General features: G+C 37.5%; 1 protein-coding gene and 1 long non-coding RNA gene across 5 annotated transcripts in view; one reads left to right on the top strand and one right to left on the bottom strand.

The window, feature by feature from the left end:
• The first annotated feature begins 259 nt into the window (after nucleotides 1-259).
• RPF2 (ribosome production factor 2 homolog) lies at nucleotides 260-15936 on the top strand. The gene is made up of 10 exons (XM_039351198.1): nucleotides 260-362; nucleotides 2197-2329; nucleotides 3809-3846; nucleotides 5593-5632; nucleotides 8255-8336; nucleotides 8921-8997; nucleotides 10383-10482; nucleotides 10886-10988; nucleotides 14405-14549; nucleotides 15158-15936. Exons 1-10 carry the CDS (start codon nucleotides 340-342, stop codon nucleotides 15332-15334), a joined length of 918 nt encoding a protein of 305 aa, XP_039207132.1. The 5' UTR covers nucleotides 260-339; the 3' UTR covers nucleotides 15335-15936.
• A 569-nt stretch (nucleotides 15937-16505) lies between these two features.
• The window catches only part of LOC120311557, a 31697-nt gene continuing 22097 nt past the window's right edge, over nucleotides 16506-26105 (bottom strand). For all 4 annotated transcript variants that reach the window (XR_005557654.1, XR_005557653.1, XR_005557652.1 and 1 more), the window contains one exon: nucleotides 16506-21184. This is a non-coding gene — a long non-coding RNA (uncharacterized LOC120311557). The remainder of the gene's footprint in view (nucleotides 21185-26105) is intronic.

The following is a 26105-nucleotide window of genomic DNA, read 5'->3' on the forward strand; positions in this document are numbered from 1 at the left end:
AAGCACAATGAACAGTTAACCCCTTCTGAAACTTAAGTGGAACACCATGAATAGAACATTGCCCAAATAAAATGTGAACTAAAAGCAGGAGATAATGCGGTACAAATCTTGAATTCCTTGGCTCTAATTCGTTGCTTCTAATGTAAGATTCAAATTGTGTACGGTGTACTGAAGTACGGCATATAACATCTTCAAGAACCACCGCTTCTTAGGGCGCTTCATTTTCTATCTTTATGTTCAAACCACGGCGGATATGATGTCACAATGTAGTATGTAACTCTTTCCGGTGTCTGTGTGTCTGGTCCACGTGGGTGCAGTAAACTATCCTGTACCGCGAAAATGGAGGCTTTAGATCGTGTGGTGTAAGTACCGGGTTTTCAGCACTGGACTCTGTTTTGAGTCCTTTTTCCTTTTGGGGTTATTAAATGAAAGCATTTCTGGGCTCGTGGGGGGGGGAATATTTTTGTACTTTTAAAGTGATATGCACAACCTTTTATCAAGTAGGCGCGAAAAAAAAGAAAGAACCGGTTTTAGGCTTGCGGTTATTATGGCAGGAGATTTTACGGGGCACCCCGAACTCATGACGCTTGTCTTCAGTTGATAGAAATCTGCTCTTGGCATGCCTGAATATATCAGTCTAAATTAAACGTCCAGTCGATCAGTTTTCCCCGACCTGGTCTGGGTCTACAACTCTTGCGGTGTTTACTAATACGCTTTGCGGTTGCGGGAACATCACTAAATATCTTGAAAAGGGTAAAAAAAAAAAAAATCATTGCACTATTTAAGAGGAAACAGTGAAATTCTTGGTGGGATGCAACTAAACTGCACTTTTTGTTAAGGGACGTATCTTAGTTGGAGAGAAGAAAAACATTGGTGTTAGGAAGGGGAAATTCCAGGAATAATATTGCAACTTATTGTTTTAATTTTTCAAGCACTTCTTAGATTGTCTCTTCCAGAAACATAAAAAATGTATGTTGCTTTAAAATAGAAAACAAGAATTAAATAATTTGCATGCATGGAAAGAATGTGAACAAGCCTTCCAGTCTTTTTTTTCTTTCCCTATGCAGAAATAAAACTTTAGGGCATGAGAGGAGGAATACAAATATTCAACTTTATTTTGCCCAATTCTTGAGTTGGTATTTGTGTGCATTGGAGAGTGTAATTTCAGATAAATTCTGTCCAATTGGTAAACAAAATAGCCACACAGCCAATAACTCAAGGTTGGTAGTTGGCCTATTTACGATTTTAAATGTAATTTTGAGTTTGCACATAACAAGCAAACAAAATAAACCTGAGTTCCTTTTGGAAGGGTTTCTACATATATGTGGCATGTTGGCTCCCACATTGTTCACCTTTCTGCTCTATATCTTATGGCAAGTTTTCACATTACATATGAATACAACATTTTCAGACACTGATTCCGCTGTAACCAGTTTGAAACAGATAAACATTAGGTGACATACCAATTACACATTCACATTCTGATCTCCCGTAAATTATGTTTGGTGACTTCTGAAGTCATCAATCCTTTAAGAACCAGTCATTTACTAGGAAAAAACCTCATATGAACCAGGATTGCCAGCAGAGTTTCCTAAAAAATTTGGGGCTCAAATAATCCCAGAATTTATATAGAACAGATAACAAAAAAACTTAATACATCAGTTTTAAACTAAATTATTTTTACCTATTTTTAACTTTTAGAGTTCCACACTCTAAACCCAGATTCTGTACACAAAGCCTTAGATAACAAAAAACACAAAACAGCTTTCAACTATTTTTACCCATTTAATATATTTAATACATACTGTAAATACAGCTGATAAAAAATTAAATTTTAAAATAAAAACCTAGACATCCAGACAGGGATCAAAAACCCAACCTTGGCAACCTGGTGTGAATCAGGCTATTCTTTTAGACTTGTGGATGCCTCCCTTCAGTGGGTCATGCTGAGAGGCAGGTAGTCTTTCTAAGATGCATTGGACATCATTTCCCCTTTTCATCCATAGATTCAGTTTGCATCAGTAATGGTCTGCTGGTGGTTATATCATTTTTGTATTTTTTATGAATTGTCATGTTGCCATTTTATGATGGGCAGCATTTAGAAGTGATAAACAAAATAACAGCATTATAGGTCTTGATTAAATATTTTGTGAAACTTAATTTGTTATTTGTTTGGGTTTTTTTTTTTCATGGCAGAAAACCTAAAACAAAGAGAGCCAAGAGATTTCTTGAAAAAAGAGAGCCTAAACTGACAGAAAACACCAAAAATGCAATGCTCATAAAAGGAGGAAATGCAAGTTTAACAGTGACAGAAGTACTCAAAAATATTGTAAGTATGTTTAGAAATTTCTGTAAAAGTAATGGCACTTTTTGGGGATTGGATCCAGAAAATATATACTGTAAATCAGTGGTTCTCAACCTTTTCTTCACCATGGACTCTCTTTGAATATCTTTTGTGACCACAGACCATGGCCCCAGACCCTCAAGACTTAACTCAAGATTTAAATTGTAACATTTCTTCAAGCCTTCACAGAGCCCCAGGGATCTGTGGACCACAGATTGAGAACCATTGCTGTAAATAATTCTTCTGGAGAACAATTATTTATAGTATTATTCCCAGCTTTATTATCAATTGCCAGTTATTACCATTATTGCTAGTTATTACCAGAATCTGGAGCACAATTAATTAGGATTTCAGTCGCTAAAATCTCAGCATTTGATTTTTAGTTCTTTGTGCTCCAGTTTTTTGTCTTATTTTCCTTGAAAGACAATAAGGTAAATATGTCCTCTAGCACAGAGGTCCCCAACCTTTTGAGCACCAGGGACCGGTTCCGTGGAGTGAGGTTTTTCTGTGGACCTGAGCGGGCATGGTTTCATGTACTGCCTGCATCCTGTGGATGGGGCTTTGCTTGTTTACACAGCCCGGTTTCTGGCACGCCACAGCCCAGTGCCGGTCCATGGACCGGGGGGGGGGGTTGGGGACCCCTGCTATAGCAGTCTATTAGTTTATGGAATTTGTGGGAATGGTAACTTTTGTTTCTGATACTGGAATCGTGTTGACTAGAAGCCCAAATCTAGAGTGCATGGAGGCATTACATGTGTTACAGAGGAGACCTGCGTTTTCTCAGTATTGTCTCTTCATTCTCCTTACTCTGCCTTCTAAAGGTATCTGTATTCACTTAATTTATTTCTATTTCTTGAGGGCTCAAGGAGACTTATCTTTAAAGGGCTCCCATTATAAGGAGATCCTAGTGTTAGAGCTGGAGGAAGAAAAGTAGGTAAGGGAAAAGGAAAATACAGTTTTAAAACATTCCAGAGGAGGATGCCTTCTATGAAGCTGAGGGGTCATTTTTTTACTCTGTCAGAAGAACTCCCCAACTTGGCAAGAGTGGGGTGAAAGTGACTTCCAACAGCAAAGTGTCACCTATTTAATAAAATCCTCAGGATATGAGAAGGGGACAACAGCGAAGGGTACCAGATGCTAACATAATGTTGTTGTTCCCTCACCTGTGGGAAAAGGTAATTGATCTGATTCAGATGAAACTTTTGTAGTGAGAGGACAATATTTCTGCCTCAGTGCCGCTATAGGAGCCAGCAAGGAATTAGCTGTGCTATTTGGTAGACCCATTGCTGGAAACCTGTTAGTGAGCTTAAAGCCTGGTGAAGTCCCTCAGGCACTCATTAATCTAGGGTTTGTTTGTTCTAAGTTGACCTAAACAAATATATTTCCTTTCTATTTAAAACATTTATTTGAAGAATGTTTCATTGTTAAATGCTACTTCTAAACTAAAATGTTTTTTTCTTATAGTATGCCCTGAAAAAGCCCTTTGCTGTCCTATATAAAAAGTGAGTGGTATATTGCTGGTGTATTTTTCTCTGATATTCAAATGTGATACAGATCTATGTGGCATTTGGTGTGTGTGTGTGTGTGTGTGTGTGTGTGTGTGTGTACATATATACATATATAAACATAATAATAATAATAATGATGATGATGATGATGTTGGAAGGAACCTTGGAGGTCATTGAGTCCAACCCCCTACTCAGGTAGGAAACCCTACACCACATTTTGGACAAATGGCTGTCCAGTCTCTTCTTAAAAACTTCTAGTGTTGGAGCGCACACACACAGAAACAGACAGACAGATTAGATATATGACACACACATATGCATGTACATTCACACATCGTAATAGAATTATGCAAAGCAGTTGAAAAAGGTGTTTTGAAGATGTTAAAAAAATCCCTGTTTCTTGCTTTCTTTCAAATGAAGAAACAGCCAGGAACAGTTTCCAAAGCTTGGGAGAAAGTCCAGCTACTTTAACGATTTAAAAAGAAGTATAAAACATGCTTGTTGAATTCTTTGCATAGTTGAATATATATGTATATACTCTCACACACACATACGTATACACACAGAGAGATACATGCATATACGCATGTGCATATTATACATAAATGCACCCTAGTTTGTCAACTTCTCCCCAAAACTGGGTTTGGTTTATTTGCAGATAGGCTTATCTGCGAGTGAAATGCAGTAATACTTTTTAAAGTATGGTATCCTTATATTACAGATAAGCCAACACTTGAATTTCCAATCAAAATACCATGAAAAATGTACCGCCCACAGATAAACCAATTATACACATGAAAATGTTAGGGATTGCCTTATCTGCAGGAGACATACCATTCATGGTATTTTGGTTTAACATTTGAGGATCAGCTTATTGGCAAATGGGCTTATCTGCAAGTTGTACATGGTATTGAGGGATGTTTATGTTCAATGTAAAAAATATCTATAAAATGCTGCATAATAGGAAGTGTATGTAACCAGGCAAAATCATTTGATGTGTAACAGCCTTATCTAATGCTTTTTACATATATACAGATATAATTTTTATTGGTTTTGCTGACTGAAAAGGTTGGGAGTTACCATCTAATCCAGGGGTAGGCAGCCTTGGCTCTTTTATGACTCGTGGACTTCAACTCCCAGAATTCCTGAGCCAGCATGAACTCCAATTCTAGGAGTTGAAGTCCACGAGTCATAAAAGAGCCAAGGTTGCCTACCCCTGATCTAATCCATCTGGAGGGTATGTGCATGGGCCTTCTGTTCACAGCACAAATACATTTCCAAAGAATTGTATTAGTAATGAGTGGTAGCTGGGTATTGGAAATAGTGATAGAAAGAGAGCCCCTATGTTTGGAAGAGATATATCAGAAGCAGGAGACAAATTCTTTGCTGATAAAGTGCCCAAGAACATTTAATTAGTTGCTGTATGAATTGGTAAGGTAGTCCTGATGACCAGCCTCAAAAACAAATGGCATCACAGTTCTCGGGTATTTTACTTATAACAGTATTTTACTTTAGATCAGTTTGCACATCATGCTAAACCAGGCTTGTGTTCAGACAGCACCCATTGGCTTCTGCTAGTGGGTGCTATCTGCTAATTAGAAAGCTATAGGAGGAGGCATCCATGATTTGCTTAGCATATAATATGAATTAAATGGGGTTTTTTTGCGGGGGGGGGGTTTACTAGTTTTCAGATAGGTTAAAGCAGATGTTTATGAGTTTTAAAAAATCTGTGTGTTTCAGAAAGAATATTACAAGGCCCTTTGAAGACCAGTCCTCTCTGGTGAGTATTAAGTTTAGGCTTATGTATGCGAGATAGCAAAATAGATCCAAACACTTTCTGGAATCATGTGAAATTTAATTTGGCTACAAAATATCCAGTCTGTATTGGCTATCCCCAACATTGTGCTGAACTTGCTCTCTCATGTCTGATGTCCCTAAGAGAGTTTAGAATAGAATAGAGCTGGAAGGGACCTTGGAGGTCTTCTAGTCCAGCCCTTGCTCAAGCAGAAGGATCTATACCATCTTAGGCAAGTGATTGTCTAGCCTCTTCTTAAAAATCTCCAATGATGGAGTGCCCACGATTTCTGGAGGCAAGCTGTTCCACTGGTTAATTGTCCTCACTGTCAGGAAGTTTGCCGACTTCCTCTGTAGGAGAAATGATTGAAATTGGGTTCAAAGCATCCTGGGAGAGGAACTGAAGAAGGCTAGTTACAATACTAGAAACAAACAGTTGTGAGACAGAGCTATATGTGCCACTGCCCATTGCATATTTTCTTCTGCCATGATGAGGAGTTTGAACATTTTGTTTTTGCTTTAAGTTATGATCAACTTGTCATCTGAATCCAAAGCAGTTCTAAATACTAAATGTAATTTGTTTCAAACATGCTAGGATTAATCGCAATCTGACAAATGTTGGGTGAATTAAATTATTCTTTGTCTATGTACTACTAAAACTCTTGTTCCCATAACTTTTAATTGGGCAAAATTGGTGCAGCACAGGGCAACAATTTTTGAACCAATGTATCTCAGGTGGACCAACTTAGACAATTCGTCCAAAATCTGGGACCCGTGCCTCCCACTGAATTGAAATTAAGATTTTATAAAAATTATCACCAAACAGTTTATAACACAATAAAATGTCACAAAACATTTCCTGTGGTCAACTCCTGATGGTTGCTACACAGTTCAACATGGACTATTTTCAAAGCAGATATATCTGAATATCTCCCTGAACGTTGAAGTCCAGTGAAGGTAGTACATCAGAAGTTCTTCCGTTGTTTTTCTTATGTGTCTGTCTCTATTCAGTCCTGTGCGAAGCTGGCAGGAATTCATTGGAGATTTGGAGGAATCTTATGGGAAAATGCCTTTGGAATGATGAGCCAGTGGGTCACAGGATATCTAGCTTAAGCTGAAAATGATTTCTAGATTTCCCAAGCTCTTTTTCAATCATACTGTAAGGGTTAGCTTGACGTAGCTTGAATTGGGCCATGGAAACAAATAAAATAAATGTTGCTGTAGTTATTGTCTTAAGTTTTCTAGCCATACTTTTTTTTTGCCTCTAGATGGATCTGTCGGAGAAGAGATAACTAATCCTTCTAATAACTGTTATTATATTTTTATCCAGCTTTTTAAAATATTTATATTTTGGTCAACTCAAGAAAGCAAATTACCCATATTTCTGCCTCCTATTTTCCCCACAAAAACATTTTCTAAGGCTTAAGAACAGTTTCCAGGCCTTATAGAAACACACCATAGTTTGAGAAAGCAGAATATGTTTTGATTATAAGATAAAAAATGAGAATATTATTTTTACATATTTTTTCTTCTGGGTTACATTATGGGTGTGGAACAGTTATGAATAAAAAGGAACAATAATCCTATCGCTTTGGTTTATAACTTGCCCTGAGGTCAGCATATTCTCTTGTAAAGAAGTTGAGAGAAGTTTGTTCTCAGTTTGAAGCTGCCATTATGTTAACCGAGAAGGAACTGGAATTTGAAAGAGCTCTTGTCAGTCTTTGGGAAAAAATGCTGTATTCAGTGTTTTATACACAACATATTGTGATAACAATTTCTGTTCAGTTACTCTTTCTGAATTTCTGAAAAAGGATAACTGCAAAATCTTTGCTGATTTTGATCCAGAGTATTCCATAGATTACTGATAAAAGAGAATATTTGTAGCTCAAACTTGGAACAGTGGGGTCACTGGTGTTCTCTGAGCTTGGTTATTTTCTTGCAGACATTTCATTGCTGTAGTAGGTAACATCAATGCGCTTTACAGTCACTGTTCATTTAGTGACTGGTTAGCAACTATTGCAAATAAAACTGTAATAAACAATAGTAAAAAAATCATTTTCCAACCAATGCATGCATTTATGACCAACCTTTGCAGGCCACACAACAGGGGCCTTCAGTGTGAAACTGGTCTAGGGTCTGGTCACTTTAGGCAGCAGATGATTCTTACCAACTAATTAAGGTCACAGAGCCAAGCTTGTTAACTTGATGTTAGAGAAAAGCAGCTCAGAAAAAGATAACTTGTTTAGGCAATCTCTCCACCCTGCAACAGGGCAAAAAAAAAAAAGGGGGGGGGAGGAGAAACAGGTCAAGCACAGAATATTGTATGAGAACATTATCTGAATGAGACAGCAGCAACTGGTGTTATTTGCTGGGTCTCTATCCCATGTTTGCTTAGCAACCATGTCATTTAATGACCAAGTTGTTGGATCATAATGTGATTGCTAAACAAGGAGAAGGTGGAATTGGGAATTGTAAGCCAATGGAATCTTCTCTTTTGGCAAGATTTACAGCGGTATAAGAGCTGCTCAGTCCAATTATGCCTTGAAAGCTAGTTTAGTGTTCTGCAGGGCATTTCAATATATTTAAACCTCTGTGCTCTTATTATTAGGAATTTTTTTCCAAGAAGTCTGATTGTTCTTTGTTCCTGTTTGGATCTCATAGTAAGAAGAGGCCTAATAATCTGATCGTAGGTAATGTGTCTGGGTTTTATTTATATAATTATTGTGAGTTGGAGAAAGTAGATCAAAAGCCTCTAGGTATGAAAACAAGCCTGTTTTTGCCTTGAGCCAAATAGATGGAATTTAAAGAAAGGATCAGTGGGGGAATTGTGGCCAAGACCAGCTAATACAAACTCATCTCTTTCAGGGTTAATAATCAGTGCAGATAGGTTTTGATACATTTGCTTGGCTAACTTTATCTGAAATCAAAGTTTCTCTATCATGGAACAAAAGCCATAATGTTTGTTTGATTATTCAATGCAAACTACGCCAGTGTGGTTTGCTTGTAGTGTAGCTCACTATATTGTTGAGTGAGTTTGAGTAAAAGATAGTGCTGGACTTGTTATGTTGTCAGGTTTTCTAATACTTTCTAATGATTTAAGGAAAAACATGGAAGCTATGTTTTCACAGGTATCAGAAAGATGCATGAAGAATTTCTGAGAAACTTAACTATATGTGTAAACCATGTACCATAAAAAAGGCATTTATTTCTAAAGTGGAAATGTATTGCATTGACAAAAGACAAATTTTAATTATCTTTCACTCTCTTTTGGTAGGTCGTATGTATGACTATCATGTTCTGGATATGATTGAACTGGGCATTGAGAAGTTTGTTCCCCTCAGAGATATTAAGGTGACATATTGCAAGTTCCCTTACTGACTTAATTTGTTGAGGGCGTATCTCTTTTCTCTCTGATTTCTGCTTTTAAATTGCTGTTTGATCAGTCTTTTAATACATTAATAAAGGAGAATATTTGTAGCTCAGAGTTGTTATGAGTGGTCCTTGATGCTCTCTGAACTTGCTTGATTTCTTGCAGCCGTTCCTTGCTGGCACTGAGGATGTTTGCAAGAAAACAAGCTCAGAGAGCACCAATGACCTCTTTTAATGTATTTTGATCATACTTAACTGCCTGGATTAGTCTCTGTAGTTTTCTTGACAAGATTTTGGAAGTGGTTTGACATTGTCTCCTTCTTAGAGCTGAGAGAGCATGATTGGCCTAAAGTCACCCAGCTGACTTCATGCCTAAAGTGGAACTGGAACTCACTGTCTCCCAGTTTCTAACTTGATGCCTTAACCACTATACCAGATAGCTCTGTTTAATTTAATTTAATTTTGTACTAAACACTTTTTTGTGTTAACACTTTTAAACTGATACAGAAAAATCAGGGATACTACTTGAAACTCAATTTGACTATAATCTGTGAAAGAGTATATCTTTATCCAGGAAGCTTTTCCCGTGGCTTGTTCTCATTTGTACTTCAATGGAATCTGTTTTTGAAACTTGGTGATGGGTGTCAGTGAAGAAGCTGTAGTTTGCTACAGTCCAGGTGGCTTGAAACTGTGTAGTCAAGTCCATCCAGCTGTGATGGGTTATTGCTTTTGATTGACACCATCAGCTGCTCTACTTGTTCCAAGAATTCCTGGATATTTAAGCTGTTACTTTTGGCTGACATTCGCAGGGCAGTGTTTACCAGTGGTGCCGTCACCTGATTTAAATAAAAACGTGGAAGATCAAATTTGTTTCAGCAGCTTAAATCTGCTTATATTAAAACTTATTTTTTAACCATAAGGGTGAATTGCTTTTTTTTAAGACAGTAAATGTACATGCTACAGAGCAGTGTCTTAGAAGAAACGTTCTTCTAATACGATGCCTGCCATTTCTAATACGATGCCTGCCATTTTAAGAGCACATCAAACAATAGTTAACTTTTAAACTACCTAATTGGTTGGGGTTACTGGTTTAATTGCCTTTTTTAATTTAACTAGGTTGCCCACTAAATACATTGGGTTGTACTTTCCACAATTCTCAGTTAGTACCGATGACAGCTGGGGGTGTAATCCCAACATATCCAAAAAAAGGAACATCAGAGCTGCCAGTTCACATTGGCAAGGTCTACCCAGCAGTCTGTTCCTCTTGTGAGTGACCTGGTGATAGGTCTTCTGGGACACTTTTTCTCCTTCTCTCTTGGTCCTCTGCCAACCATTTTTGTTCTTTAATCTTTTAATTTTTATAATAGAACAGCAAGTGTCCAGAGGGAACAAAGCCCATGCTGATATTTGCAGGAGATGCTTTTGACCTTGATGAAGAACATAGAAGGTTAAAAAGCCTTCTGATTGGTAAGCCATTTGAGTTAACCTGATGGTGTCATACAGCCCTGTTTCTTAAACTTTTTGCTTTCAGGATCCCACTTTTAAAAATGATGGAGGACCCCCCCCCCCCCCAAAGAGTTCTTTTTTTTGTATGAGGTATATTTATTTATATTTACCATATGAAAAAAATATTTTTTATTGAATCACGTAAAAATAATAATATTAAATCTAGTTGACATTAACATAAAATATTTTTCATGAAAAAACTATTTTAAAATTAATAAAAATTATAATGAGAAGAGTTACATTGTTAAATGTTTTGCAAATAACTTTAATATCTGGCAAATAATTTTGATTTTTGCAAACCCCGGAAAGGTTTGCAAAGGGATCCCCTTTTAAGGAATGGCTCTTGCTCTTTTTTGCCCTTTAGATTTTTTCAGAGGTCCTGTTGTACCCAGCATTCGTCTGGCCGGCTTAGAACATGTTCTGCACTTCACAGCAGTGGATGAAAAGATCTATATGAGAAGTTACAAGTAAGTCTGTGTGCTGGTTGGATACGTGCCACAACGTGCAATCATACGCTGACTAGGACTGGAGATGGGCTGCATCTGTAGAGCAGTGTAAGAGAGGCATTTTAGGTGGGAAAAGGTCTAATTTCATCCTTTCAGGCTGGCTTCCCAGGGTATTATCCCACAGATTACCAAGTATTGCATCGTGTGGTACACCTGCTGTCTATGAAAGTGGCTAAAGATCACTAAAATCCTCCTCTACTTAGAAGAAACATAATGTTACAGGTATATTAATTGTACTTACAGATTTTATTTTCAAGCTAAACATGTTGATAAAAACTATGGATTCTCAGCACTAGCGAAGTGTATGTACATATGAAACACGTATGCCCACAAGCAAATTCTTTCCCAAAAATAGCTCACAAAAGTATCCTCTTTTCAACCAGGAGGTACACTATTATTTCTACAATATTCCTTGAGGTTCAAGCTATCCAGTTGTGTTTGGTTTTATTAGTATTGCTCTTCCACTGTGTTAATATTTATTAGCCTTTACTGTGCTAACACAGAGCTTAATATCGCCTACTTTGCAGTAAAATCCCACTGTATTCTACCCTTGAAGGTTTTTCTAGATTTAATTACCTATTTTGGATTGTTATAGACTTAACTGTTAGGTTCATATTGCTATCTTCAGAAAATTCGTGTCTGGAATAGAGTGATTGTTGAATACTGATATTTCTACTTTGCTGTTTATTTCTGCAAAAAAAAGATATAAGACCTATTTACAAACTGTTGATCTCAAATTTCCTCTCCTTTGCTATGATACCAGTTCAGGTTTATTATGACCCACATACATATGTCTTAGTTTCTTAATACGCTTTAAATATTAGGGCCACTTGTCTTCTGTGAATATAAAACACATTACTACATACGTACTGAGAGAATTTTTCATACAACATGGCCATATCTGGAATATCCCAAACTATGAGAATTCTTTTTGAATCCTGTATAGAATCCAATCATAAACATTGTTTCATGTGGTTATGCAACTGTCCAAAGTCTGAGGCATAAAGTTTTACTCTCTCTTGTAAGATAATAGAAGGAGGTTGGAACATAAGATCAGAGTATATGTTTACCAATCTTTATAATCTCCCAATAATATCAGACCTATTATATCATGCTTGGTTGACTAACCATCTCAGTGGAGAGAATAATGAGAAAAGAACAAATCAGATATACGTATCAGTCTGAAGATTTGGAAACTGCTGTCCCTCGTAGGCTGCACGCTACGGGGAAATTACAACTTTTGAAAATGTTTAAATGCTTTAATTAATTTCATGAATGTCCTCAAAATTAATTGTAGTTGTCAATCTACTAAGTGTTAATAAACAGGAATATAATTCAGATGCAATAAGAACATGGTATCTGATAAGGTTATAAAAGGAATTTGTGACGAAAGACAATACAGAGAATACATTCTTTACCTTGTATGAGCTGGTGCGTCTCTTTTCAAACTTAGTCATGTCTGATATTAATACAGCTTTGGTAGAATGTGGCACTAGATACATGTTTTTAAACAACTGGTATGAGCAGGGGCACTTGAGACTGATGAACCAAGAAGTATATTAATAATTAATATTAATTAAAGTATGTTAGAAGTATATTAATTGCAACTAGCTGCTGTTAGGCTGCAGTTGATTGTTGTTTTGTGTGTAATTTCAACAAGAATGGAGAAGAAGTTACTCAGATATCCTGCAACTAATCCATTCCTCTTATGAGATGATTGGGCTACTATTTTGGAAACTAGATTGCACCAAGTCCTTAGTTTTGAAATTAAATATGGATCAAAAATAAACTGATGAACAACTGAATGTCATACCTCTCTATTGCTGTAATAGTAGATGGGGAGAGTATGCTCAAAATAAAGAGACAGAACTGAATGATACCAATGGTAAAATGGGTGTACGATGGTGAGGACAGTATCCAGCTGTCTTCTAGACACAGCAGAATCATGCTGAAGTTTTCTTTTTTCTAACCAGCCTTTAGATTTGGAGGCATACAGAAGGAGAAGGAAGAAAGAAAATCTTGTATGGGTTGCAGTGCAAATATAGTCTAGAAATTTGCTTGTCCATCATTGGTTGTAATGTTGTTTTCCAAATGTAGACTCTAAAATCCAATTACCCAGTCAGATGTTTCAACCAAAAACCCAGCAATTCGTCTTTATCCGATGCTGACCAATTTTGGATCTTCCTTGCACTTTTCTCCATCATTTCTGCTGTTCTCCCCTTTTTTTCTTTCTCTATCTTCTTTATCCAAGCTGCATTCTTGATATATTTCTGTTATTTTTTTCCCTGCAATATACAACTTCAATTTCTATTTTATAACCTCTTTAATAATATTTTGGGGCACTATTTGATCTCATGAAAATGTTACTTACTTTAAAAGTTACTTGTATAGCCAAAAAAGACATTATAAATTTTATCCTCAAGATACTTTTCTGCAAAATAAGCCAAAGTATGGTATCTCTATGGTAAATGAAGCAGTATTTTCTGTCTCACAAAAATATATGGTCATTATTCCTCATAATGTTTCTCCAGAATATACGGAGAAAGGACTGCTAATTTTCCTTTGGGAGGCAAAATTTATGGAATATTGTGGGGTGCTCCTTTCTGCTTAGTCCTGATCCCAGAATCGTTTATTCAGTACTTGATTTTAGTAAGTCCATTGATACTATTAATATAGACTTGATATAGCTTTGCAAATTGGCATGAGGTATTGATATGAACTGCATAGGAGTGCTGAACTGTCTTCGTGCTGAACTGTCTAGAGCAGTGATGGCGAACCTTTTAGAGACCGAGTGCCCAAACCGCAACCCAAACCCCACTTATTTATCGCAAAGTGCCAGGGCTGCATCAGCATTGTGGTGCCCTCATGGAGGGGCAGGGAGCTGCCCCTGAGTGCTGCCTCTGGCACGCAAAAACCAGGGGCGCAAAAATGGGCTACCATGCTGCAAGGCGCAAAAACAGCCGTGCCGTGGGGTGCAGATGCAAGAATGGGACAGGGCTAGTGAGTATCACGCAGCACATGCGTGCTCGCAGCCCCATGCACACATGCATGCATAATGCTTCCCCCTCCCTTTTCTTCCAGTCCACCAATCAACAATGGTTGGTGACCTCTGCTCTACCACCTCTACTCAAGCTTGCTAGTCGGCCGCTTCACCTCCTTTGTGCTGGGCGGAGCTCCTGCTCCGGGCGGCAGTGGTGGCCTGATGCACCTGCTGCTGGCAACAGTGGCTCGTGTGCCAACAGAGAGGGCTCTGAGTGCCGCTTCTGGCACGTGTGCCATAGGTTCGCCACCACTGGTCTAGAGGAAGATTGCTACAAGGATTCACAATGTCAGATGAATTAATCAATAAGTGTTTTTCCCCTTGTCCCATTTTCAAGGGTGTTATTGAAAAAGTCTGGTTGTAAAATACCAAGGATTGAACTTGAAGATATGGGACCTTCATTAGATTTGGTAATAAGGAGAACACATTTGGCATCAGATGATCTTTTTAAGCTGTCACTAAAGCAACCTAAAGCTCTCAAGGTAAGTAGAAAAATCTTTATACATTTAGGCCAGGAAAATCTGCCCAGGTGCAGAACTGAAAGTGATACATAATTGAAAAGATTTTTCTGTTTGTGGAACAGAGCAACTTAACTACCCGCGTTTCCCCCAAAAATAAGCCTGGGTCTTATATTTATTTTTGCTCCAAAAGACCCATTAGGGTTTATTTTTGGAGGGTGTCTTATTTTTTTTCACCATAAGGCCCAGCCTGGCTGGCGCCCCGCCCCATCCCCCAGGCGACTCAGGTTTCCCTTGGTGGGGGAGGAAAGCTTTGGAAACTGCCTTTTCATTTACATTCATCATCAATATTGTAATCCATCCCTTTATTTAAAAAAAAAATGATTTGTATTTACCACGACTAGCCTCCTTGATCGCCAGTGGGAAGGCGCAGTGTGAATTCTGTGCATGAGCTGCAGAAATACAGAAACTCGCACCCTCAAAGCTCAATTCAAATTAGATAAAATAATGAATTAACTAATTAGATTTTAAGTTGTAATGAAAGGACATTTTCCAGTGGTTATTGGACAAGGATTGCATTTTGAAGAAGTGTCATTCTAAATCAGAAAATGGGCATTGTCTTGTATTTCTAGCCAAAGAAGAAGAAGAATGTCTCTCATGATGTCTTTGGCACAAAATATGGGCGGATTCACATGCAGAAACAGGACCTGGATAAACTGCAGACTAGAAAAATGAAAGGTTTAAAGAAAAGACGGTCTGAAAAGAAAACTGAAGATGGAGGGGATCCAAAGAAACTAAAATTGGAATGAGAAGTTTAGACTGGAATGAGCATTTGAATTTGGGTCCTATCAGTGAAATGCCATATAAACCTAAATCTTACTTCAAGTAAATTTTACTATTTTGCCTTTTTGAAGATGTTTTTAAACAGTGGAGGATCTTTAATATTTAAGTTTACCTGATCTTTGATATAAATATGTCTATAATGGCTTCTGGCCATTATAGGTACTTGCCCTTGCCTTAATCTTTTCCCAATCTTTATCATGAATTATTTAGAATATAAAATACATCGCCTGTTTATTTTTTCAGGAGTTTGGAGCGGATTTGCTCAAAGTTACATAGAGCTAAAGGCTTGTATAGAAATGAAGAATAATTCCCAGAATGTTTTGATCCTATAGCCTCTCAATTTGTTGTTGGTTGATTGCTCTGAGTTAAGTCTGTATTCTTATTTATCATTCTTGCTGTTTACCAGTCTGGGTTGTTGTCTTTCCATATATGTCTGGATTTCAAGTGCCAAAATTCTGAGCAAAAGCCGGCCTGGCTGGAAATTTTAAGAGTTAATCCAAAGTTTGGGGAAAACTGGTTATGTAATATATTTGTTTTGTAAATGATAAACTTCAGAGTCCCATCGTTATATCAAGAACTCATTTCTTTTGACTAAGAACAAAATGAAAAGGAATCATGTTAGAAGCAAGTTTTTAAAGAACTAAAAAATGTGAAAGCACATAGAGTTATAAAGTTAGGAGCAGCAGGTGACTTCTCCCCCTCTAGGTTAATATTTTTGAGTTATAGTATGTATTCTTCTTTTAGGAAAAAGCAACAAATCAGCTGCAGGCATTGCAAAATAAAAGAAAGTAAACAATGTACATGCCTATAAACAAACTTATCCATCATGCTATGAAATACCTATGCCCAATTAATATACCGCTAGAAAACCAAAAAATCCTTGCTTGGTAAGATTTATTTGAGCAGAGTCCAATTTGTTAGCAAGATAGCTCATCAGCTTCTGTATTCATTTGCCTGTTTTCTACATACGGTATCCAACCCACACAATCTAGAGCAGTGTTTCTCAACCTTGACAATTTTAAGGCATGTGGACTTCAACTCCCAGAATTCCACAGCCAGCAATGCTGGCTGTGGAATTCTGGGAGTTGAAGTCCACATGCCTTAAAATTGTCAAGGTTGAGAAACACTGATCTAGAGACTCTTCAGCCTACATAGAGTATAAAAAATATCAAGCAAAACTTACCAACTCTAAAGAGTAAAACAATATCACCCAAATAGAAAATTGCAAACAATGAAAATAGAAAATGAAGGTGGCATGACAAGATCAAGAGAAGGTTCTCCACAATAACTCTGTCCTTAGAAACCTCCAAAATATCAGCAGGGAGGAGTCTGTTCCATAGTGCTAACCCTGACCCAGAAAAGCAGTGCCTCTCAGACCTCCCAAAATTGTGGGATCATTTATGGTTTTTCTTTATTTGATCTAACTGGTCACCTAGGACATAGGGTGAAACTTTGTTTCTTACTGAAGTCTTCTTTTCATAGTGTTTTCAGATTTGATGCCGATAGTCTCGGAAACAGTTAGAAAAACATTTCAATATCTTGTCCATTTGCAACAGACTTTAACTTAGGAGCAGGGATAATCCTATTTTATAACCTCCACAGCCACTTCTGATTAAAAATCAGTGGTATGATCTTCTGCTGTGTTGAGATGGAACATCTAACTTCTGTGTAAATTTGAGAGTGTTTGTTTAATCAGCTTTCCTGATCCCTTCTTCCCCAAGAGAAAATTGCCTTTGCCCTCTTTGCATTGTAGCTTTTTTTTAATCCCTCAAAGCTTTCAGTCACCAAAAGATGATCCACCTTTGCCTTAAATAATTGCCCCATCTTAGCAAAGTTGTTTTGGCATTGAGTCAATAAGCTGGAGTTACCCAATAAATAATTACCAAAAGAGAGATTTGGACTTATTACAGGCAGTCCTCGCTTAACAATAGTAATTGGGATCAGAATTTCGACACTAAGGAAGTCAGTCATAATGCGCAAAGTCATACGATCATGCCAGCAAGAAGGTCCCAAATGACAGTCACATGAATGCAGGATGCTGTTTTATTGTAATTGTGAACCAGTTGCCAAGCACCTGAAATGTAATTGCATGACCTTGGAGATGCTACATTGGCAATAAGTACAATATGACAACAATTGGACTGGTTGTAAATATCACTCATTCAGTACCGCTGTAAGTTCAAATGGTCATTGAAAGCATGGACCAGTTGCAGATTTTTTTGAGGAGATTCTCTATAGAACTTCAAATGGCTGGTTTTTATCTCAAACCTTAGAAAGCCTAAATGGTTCATTAATAATGTTCCACAGTGCTAGTAAAACCACCATAAATTCTTAATTTGGTAGAAAACTTGAGATGAAATGTCTTTATGAAAGTCTGAAACAGCCATGATTTATTTCAGTTTAGAGTTGTTAGAACATCAGACCTCATATAAAGGGTGATTCTCACTTAACAAAATAAGGGCAAGGACTGTTTCTTTTTAATAAAGAAGAATTTATGCTACAATCTAAATTGAGCATTCATCTCATTCTGGGAGTCAGGGGTTGGGGTTAATAAAAAAAGATTGCAAACTAAAAAGCAGCTTCCTTTAGGTACAAACAAGGAGCTATATAATTGATTGCTTATTTATAACATGATATATAAGAGTTCATTCATTTCTCCCTTATTCAGGTTACAAGTAGAAAGTCGTTTGTTCAAAATCTTTCCCAAATCTATAATTCATTGTTAAAGATAGCTCTTTTTTCCCATATTTACCTCTTTGAAAATTAGTGTGATTTAATTATTTGGCATACATGAGTGGAAGGTAGTGAGAAATGTGAATACACTTGTCATTTTCTTTTAATCAGTTGCTGCTGGCAATGCTTTAATTATATATATATATTTACTGTTCATGAGGCCCTGAATAACATAATGTTTGAAATTATTTCAGTTTCCACTTGACAGCACGCTATTGAACAAGCTGCTTTTTGTGATGTATGTTGGAGTGATTACTTTCATCCATTCTTCAGTTTCTTAAAAAAAAGTTTGATATTCCAATAATCATAAAGAGGCCACATGTGGAGATAATAAGTTTTTGTGAGCAGCATTAGATGTGTTTGGTTAATGAAGTCAAATGGAACAGATCTGCTTGTGATGAAAAAGCTGAATTTAAATATATTATTATTTAAATACACAGTTAGATTTTCTCCCTTGATTTAAACCAAGATGGGAAAAACACAATTTTATTAAAACTGATTTGTCCATTTAAAATTATACATCATGTTTAAACAGTCAGTATATTTAACATAGATACATTGTTATAAAGAAGTAACTCTTTAAAAAGCTAACTAGTCACAATACTAAAGTTTTTCCCACCCAATTTGCTGCTCCTTGTTGATATACACTGTGGATGTATATCATGAATATCTTCTGATTCACATACTGTATAAATCCACAGAATAGCTTGTTTGGCTAAACACATTGCATGAATTTGTTCATTGTGTTTTGTCACAATTTATTTCTTAGCATTATATGATAAGTATTGATGTGTGTATGAGACTGCAATGGAGTAATTTTTAAAAGGATCTATGTTAAAGGAATTTTTATTATATTCATACTAAATAGATTTCTGCCATCTGTTGCTCCTGTGTTTAATATCTCTGAATTACCCAGGGAGTATACAAATTGCAGTGGGATAATGATACAAATTCTTAGATTTGGGGGGGGGGGACATGGAATTGAGCAGTGGATAGACAGTATTTATAAAAGAGATGCAACCTACTGCTGATTTAAATTTTCAGAAAATGCTATGAAAATGGAAAGACATTAGTGTTGTTCAGAACATGTGAAAGTCAGTCATATCTCAGAAGCAAATTTACTTGGTGACCATATTATTTAGCCTTACCATATAGTTATTGTGCATATGTTTTATACCTGTTTTGGTTCATTTATAAACATATGTATATGTAAGAGAGAGAGCATATTTTGTGTCAAGTATTTGTATGAAAGTAGAAATGAACCTGTATCAGAGATACATTCAGAGTAGGATGTAGAGGCAGAATGACTTGTTCTGGAAGATTTCAGTTTATGCAGCATGTGTAAAAATACTAGAATGAAGACTTTTAAGAAGATTTAGCAATAATGGTTTACAGAACAAGAGACTGTTCTCAAAACGTGAAATCTGCAGAACACTCAGTTTCCATGTGAACTGGATGATGCGATAGCACTTAGGTGGAAAAGTACTAGGAAGTATGAGAAGAATAGCAAGCTGAAACTGGCCAAGCCTTGTCAAAAATTATAAAAATAGATGAGAACAGTGTGTACTCTGTTTGGGGCCCTCATAGCTTAAAAGCACCTTTTTGCTTGTAGCTGCTGCTGAATAGTTTATAAAATCCATGGACCCGTGCAGTAGAAATAATATTGTGATGTAATAATTGTTCTTATTTTCACTATGTTTTTGTTGTGGCAAGGTGTGTGTGTGTGCGTGTGTGTGTGTGTAAAAGTATATGGATCACCATCCAGTCTTCCCATCCTTCGTCCCATTGCAACCCAATCACATCGGAATTAACAATTTGTTTGTGTTAATCTATTTTGAGCTGAATAGGCTCATAGTACAAAGGAATAAGTAACATTGGCTAATATCATGTTAAGCAGTTATTTGTTTGATATTGGCTTAGTGTGTTGTGTGAACGCACCCATTGTGTCTTGTATGGTATCAGTTGTGATTTTGTACTATATATGATGTCAAACTTTGGGTTCAGCAACAAACAGTAATTAATCTGACCCTAATATATTACAATATGCCTTAACAACATTGCACTAATTTCCTTCACAGAGTCCAAGTTTTTTTTTCTCATGGTGCTTCCATAGCAAAAGGATTTGCCAGTGATATTTGCCCAGGGGATGCGCATTTGGGGTCTCCTTTCATATCCCCGTGAAGTTGCCCACTGAAGTAGTATCATTAATCTACTCGTGGTCGCCCACTTTCAAACTGCTGGGGCAGCAGGAGCTGGAGTGTGTGACAAGAGCTCATCCCTTCCTGCAGCAGCAATGGGTCTCGAACGCGAGCCTGCTGATCAGTAGCCCAGCATTCTAACCTCATGAGCCACCATGCTTCTTTTATAATCTAGGACAGTGTTTCCCAAACTTAACAATTTTAAGGCATGTGGACTTCAACTCCCAGAATTCCACAGCCAGCATTGCTGGCTGTGGAATTCTGGGAGTTGAAGTCCACATGCCTTAAAATTGTTAAGTTTGGGAAACACTGATCTAGGAGATGTTACTATAAGATTTTGGGTTTGAGAATATTTGTTCCAAACCATATAATCCAGTTACAGGGAATGAGTCACTTTTTTTCCCTCTCATTTTCCCTTGCGATTGAATAGCACGAAGGATTTGTTGTCCTGTTTACAACAGTTTTGTAGTTTACATATAAGGAATTCTAGATCCAGCTCCATAGCCAGTTTCCTAAAGCAAGAACTGAGTGGGATTTTAGAAAATGGTGAGATCTGTACATGAATATATACCTGAAAATAGAAGTAGCCAAAAACCCACAGTATGGGAAGAAGGGACTGTTTATTCAAAGAACTGTAATTGTGCAGCTGAAATACTTACCCTGTGATCTTTGCTAATAGCTATAGAAAGCACTTTTTTGGTCCAAAATATTGTTTGGAATATAAACGGCAATGAAGCTGTTGCCAGCAGGTTGGGACTTGTTCAACTTACGCTTCAAGTTACTGTCGCTTTGCAGTACAAGGGGAAGTCTGAAAGCCCTCTTTGTAGCAACAGATCTGATGTGGAATCTATCCAGCTGAATGGACCAGTCATCAAAGAGAAATACCTGGTTTTTTTAGAAAAAAAAGATGCAATTTAATTCAACAGCCTGGCTTAAGTATTGTATAAATATTTTTTGCACATATAAACCCAAATGACATCCTGGAGCCCCTTCAAATTAAGAATGGTAATTCTTAACAAGGCAGAAGAGAGAAATTGGTATATATGTGAGGATTAACTGTACTAATCCGTTGTCATTTTTTTCTGTATAGTCTTTATTTCTCTTGACCCTATCTATCTGTTGCCTGCCTGCCTGCCTGCCATTGAAAGCCAGCCTTCTGACTACCCACCAGACAAAAATTTTGCATTGCAGATCTGCAGATGGGAATCTCTGGAGAATTGTGGGTGGGTGGGGTAGAATGAGGATTTTTTTTTTCATTGTCTTCCTCCACTATGCATCTTTACTGTATATTACTGTAGCTTTAAGTTGTAGACTTGGAAAAGATCCTGGGCAAAAATCAGAAACAGAATTTTATCTCCCTGATGCATTCATAGGATGTGGACTTAAACTCAAGGATAAAGTTGACAAGCTGTATTCTCTTTATTATAATGTCTTGCCATTGCAGAAGAATCAGGTCCTTCTGTACTGTTGAACTGAAAGGGGTTATAGAGCTTTCGTTAGAGTGAAAAGAAGCAAAAAAAACCCCAAAAACCAACATGTCACTTGTGTAGTTTTGAGACCTGACCTACTGCAGGTTTATAGTCCAGTATGATGTATTTTGTTACCCTGGAAAATCTGCATATCTACTCTTTGCTCTGTAGCATTTTTAGAAGTTAGTTTTAATTTTAAAAATTGTGTTTGACAGATGCTGTGTTACCTGACCAGGCTAGGGCTCTCCCTTTCCATTATAGCTCTTCACACAGCTTGTACCTCTGCCTTCCATTCTCATCTTCAATATCTATATGCCCATAAAATTATAAATTAATAGTACATTTTCACCCTCCTTCATCAGACAGATACAACTGTATAGCAGCCCCCAATTTGATGCCCGTGCACACATTGGGATATACCTCTCTGAACCCCTTATCTGGGAATTATACACTATCTGGGGATTTAAAGTATTGTAATCCAGATATAAGGAAAATACCAGACTGGGGAAGGCAACAATATGAAACAATATTTTGAGAATTCTGAAGAAGATCAAACGCATCAATCTCTGGAATGAGTTTTTTGTTAAAGACTGGAAGGAGTTTAATTGGAACTGAAATATGGTTGGTATAATATATGTAGAATATATTTCTAACTCATCTCTGCACTTGATAGTATCTGTGGTATGTTAAATAGTCACAGAGGCATTATATGTATTGTGTATATCCAAAAATGCCCTCAATATGTTCCAGCTGTAGATCAATGGAAATAATGCACAGCAAGATTATTAGGGTGAGGAGTTGTAATAATAATAATAAAGGAAAGAAAACCCGTATGTTAAATGAAGAACACTATATCTGCAGGAATGCTTTTCTTCTGCCTTAAATATAACTCAGGCTGGGGAAAAAAGCACAGAAGTGTAGAATAATGCAATTTATACATTTCTAAATAAATATATTTTTAAAGCTAGAAAAAAAACAATCTTCTAAAATGTAGCAATAGCACTTAGACTCATATACTGCTTCGCAGTGCTTTACAGCCCTCTCTAAGCGGTTTACAGAGTCAAAATATTTTCCCCAACGATCTGGGTCCTCATTTTACCGACCCTGGAAGGCTGAGTCAACCCTGAGCCCTTCAGGATCAAAGTGCTGACAGTCGCCAATCTGCAGAATTAGCCTGCAACACTGACTCAAACACCACCATCACCTTTTTTTTCATTATGGTTAAATGCTTCCTTGTGAAGTTTGTGTCGGGAAACTTTCTTGAGAGAATTTATGAGAAATTGCTTTAAATTATAAAATCAAGATACAGAAGACATAAAGAGAAAATGGAATTGTTCCAAATTGCACAACATGGTTAAGGCCTGAATTCCTGTGGCCTATGACGCATTAACTTGTAATGTGGCTGGCCCTTCAGCAGAAAGTGAGAAAATATCCTGAATTCAGTAGTGATTCTAAAGTGATAGGTGACTAATCATGTTTTATATCCTCATTCTGAACTTGTCATTTTATTTCAGACATTGACAAGCAAAACATCTTTTGAAAAAGTCCTATATAAGTTGCTGAATATCAATTCAGTTTATATACAGGTAGTCCTCGAGTTACGAATGGAATGGCGCCTGCCCATTCCATTCATAATTCGAGGATTTGTAAGAGTGAATTGCATACCTTGAACACGATCACTCCCTGCTTTCACCCACACATTCGCTAATCAAATGCGCAGTTCGTTAAGTGCACATGAGGCATCTCAAGGTGGGGAGGGCCATGGGGGGCTAGGGATGGAACAGGAAACCTGCTTAAGACCACCCAAGGCCTCCCCCAACCCACTGAGATACCTCATGCTCCCCAAAATTGCTTCCCCCCCCCATCCTGCCACACCGGGTCACCTTCCAAAGATCTAGCCAGCTGTCTCCAGCCTCTGCCACACAAACTCATGGTGCTCAGAAGCTTCCAGTCTCCCTGAAAAATGTTTGCAAGTTGACGGGAGGCTTTGGGTCAGCAAAATCGCTGCCTCAAAGCATCTGACCAGCTTGCAAACACTTTGGGCCCCGAGACTGCAAGCTACTGGGCGCTGTGATTTTGTGGGACTTCAGGCTCCCAGTCTCCATGCAAAATGTGCTTGAGGAAAAGCCTTTGCCGCCAAGAACAGAGCCCCGGATTGATGTGCATGTCGCTCCCGGCCTCCATTATCAGTGGCAAAAGCCTTTCCTCAAGGCCTTTGCTGCCAAGAACGGAGGCCGGAAATGACGTGCACATCAATCCGGAGCTCCATTGTCAGTGGCAAAGGCTTTTTGCAAAGATGGCAAAAGGCTTTACAAATGGAGGGAAGGCTTCGATGTTTCAAACTTTCCCTCCATTTGCAAAGTCTTTTAGCTGCAGATCTCATCCAGGCCTCTGTTTTGCAGAGAACAGAGGCCTAAAGTACCGTGAGATCACATGCTACTGATATCATGTGATCTTGCAGTACTTTAGGCCTCCATTCTCTGTGAAGGCCTGAAACAGCGAAACAGGCCAAGAAACAGGCTGTCTAGATCTTTGCAAGGTGAGTATACACAGGCCTAGTGCCTATGGAGATCAGGTGAGGAGGAGGAGGGAATAGCCAGGGTCAATGTTGCAGTGTTTCTGCGGTCATTAGTAAGGGTGAACGATTGCCATGGTGCTGCAACATTCATAATTTCAGGACTTATTCATAAACACTAGGGGGTGCTTATCACGTAACTTCAAACGTTCGCTAAGGGAACATTCGTAACTCGGGGATTACCTGTACATAGAAACTGACTAGAATAAAATAAGCTATACAATCATAACAATATAAAGGCAATTGTAAGTTTAAAAATTTGGGGCTTAAAAAAAATCTAAGGAGGAATGCAATTTTAATAAGGTAATTAAATGATTATTTAGAATACCAGAATAGTAGGATAGACCCCACTATAATGCTAAAAATCCATGGGGAAAATGTGTAATGAGTGCCATAGAGAAAATGCAGTAACATAGCATATACTTTTCCATAATGTTTATTACACATAAATATTTGGATTTCTGAGCAATATCCTAATTACCTAATACATATTATGAAAACACATGACAAATAATTAGAGGGCCAGGATGTTTTCTGTTGTTCCCATTCAAATGTTTGCCCTGGCATTCCTTTGATTACAGTCTCATTCATATTATTCCAACTGGCTCATAAAGTACATCTCAATAACAATATTGCTAATCCTCTCTCCACCCTTCAACCTGACAGGGTTATCTTTGTAGATAATTCCAAATGTTTTTATTTCCCCAATAAATTAAAACTGTTGACTTAGGATTGTTCTCTCCAGTCATTTAGCTTTGGCTACTGGGAAATGTTTCAAATGCATTCCTTTGCTCACTCTTCACAAGAATTTGCTCTTCCTGTCACATGACCTCATTGCTGCTACTCCCTTATCTCAGAATGGATGTCGAGTCAATCAGCAGGCCTAAGTTTTTTATTTGACCTACTTTTTAGCTCTAAATCTCTTTAGATTTTTATCTGGGTTCCCTACTGAAATAAGGTAGTTATGCTCAAATGTTTATATCTGCCATTGGGAGAAAGAAGTGCATCCTAATATGGTCATTTAAAAAAAATATTTACTCAGTGTATATAGTTGCCTATCTCAAATGATGGCAAGAAGTTAACAATAACAAAAATAAATAGACAATTGGCTGCTGAGACAGCAACAACAATACGACCACTAATACAAAATTAGTCCTTGTTTCATGACTGCAAATGATTCTGGTTAAATGGTCACTAAGTGAACTGCATGACAGAGGGAGAAAGATTGCTGGTTGCTGTTGTCTCATTCAGATAAAACTTTCTCTTTCAGTTTCCTGTGCCTGATCCATTTTTCCCCTTATTTATCCTCTCACAGGGTGGAGAGATTGGCTAAACAAGCTGTCTCTTCTGAGTTGGTTTTCTCCACAGCTCAAAGTCTCTAAAATCTCTTAACAAGTGCTAACTTCAGGTTAACAAGCTCAGTTCTGTGGCCTTAATTAGTTATTGGGAACCCTTTGTTGCCTGAAATTTACTACACTGAAGGCTTTTTTTTCTTGTAAATATGTGCATTGATTGAAAAATCATTTTTTTACCATTTACTATCATTATCTTTGTGAATGGTCACTATCTGAGGCAGTAGTTAAACCAGGACTACATATATCATACAAATATTTCAGTAAAACCTAATTCACAGGCTCCAGCAAACACTCCAACCCCCAAGCCTGGGAATATAGCTATGTCTTCAGAACCTTGCAAAAAGCCAAGAAGGTCAGGGACAACATGGTCTCTGAAGAGGAAAGATATTCCACAAAGAGGTGCTGCA

The sequence above is a fragment of the Crotalus tigris genome, unplaced genomic scaffold (assembly GCF_016545835.1).
Source record: "Crotalus tigris isolate CLP2741 ecotype Arizona unplaced genomic scaffold, ASM1654583v1 scf7180000018371.15429387391:27106975, whole genome shotgun sequence".
Classification (NCBI taxonomy): domain Eukaryota; kingdom Metazoa; phylum Chordata; class Lepidosauria; order Squamata; family Viperidae; genus Crotalus; species Crotalus tigris.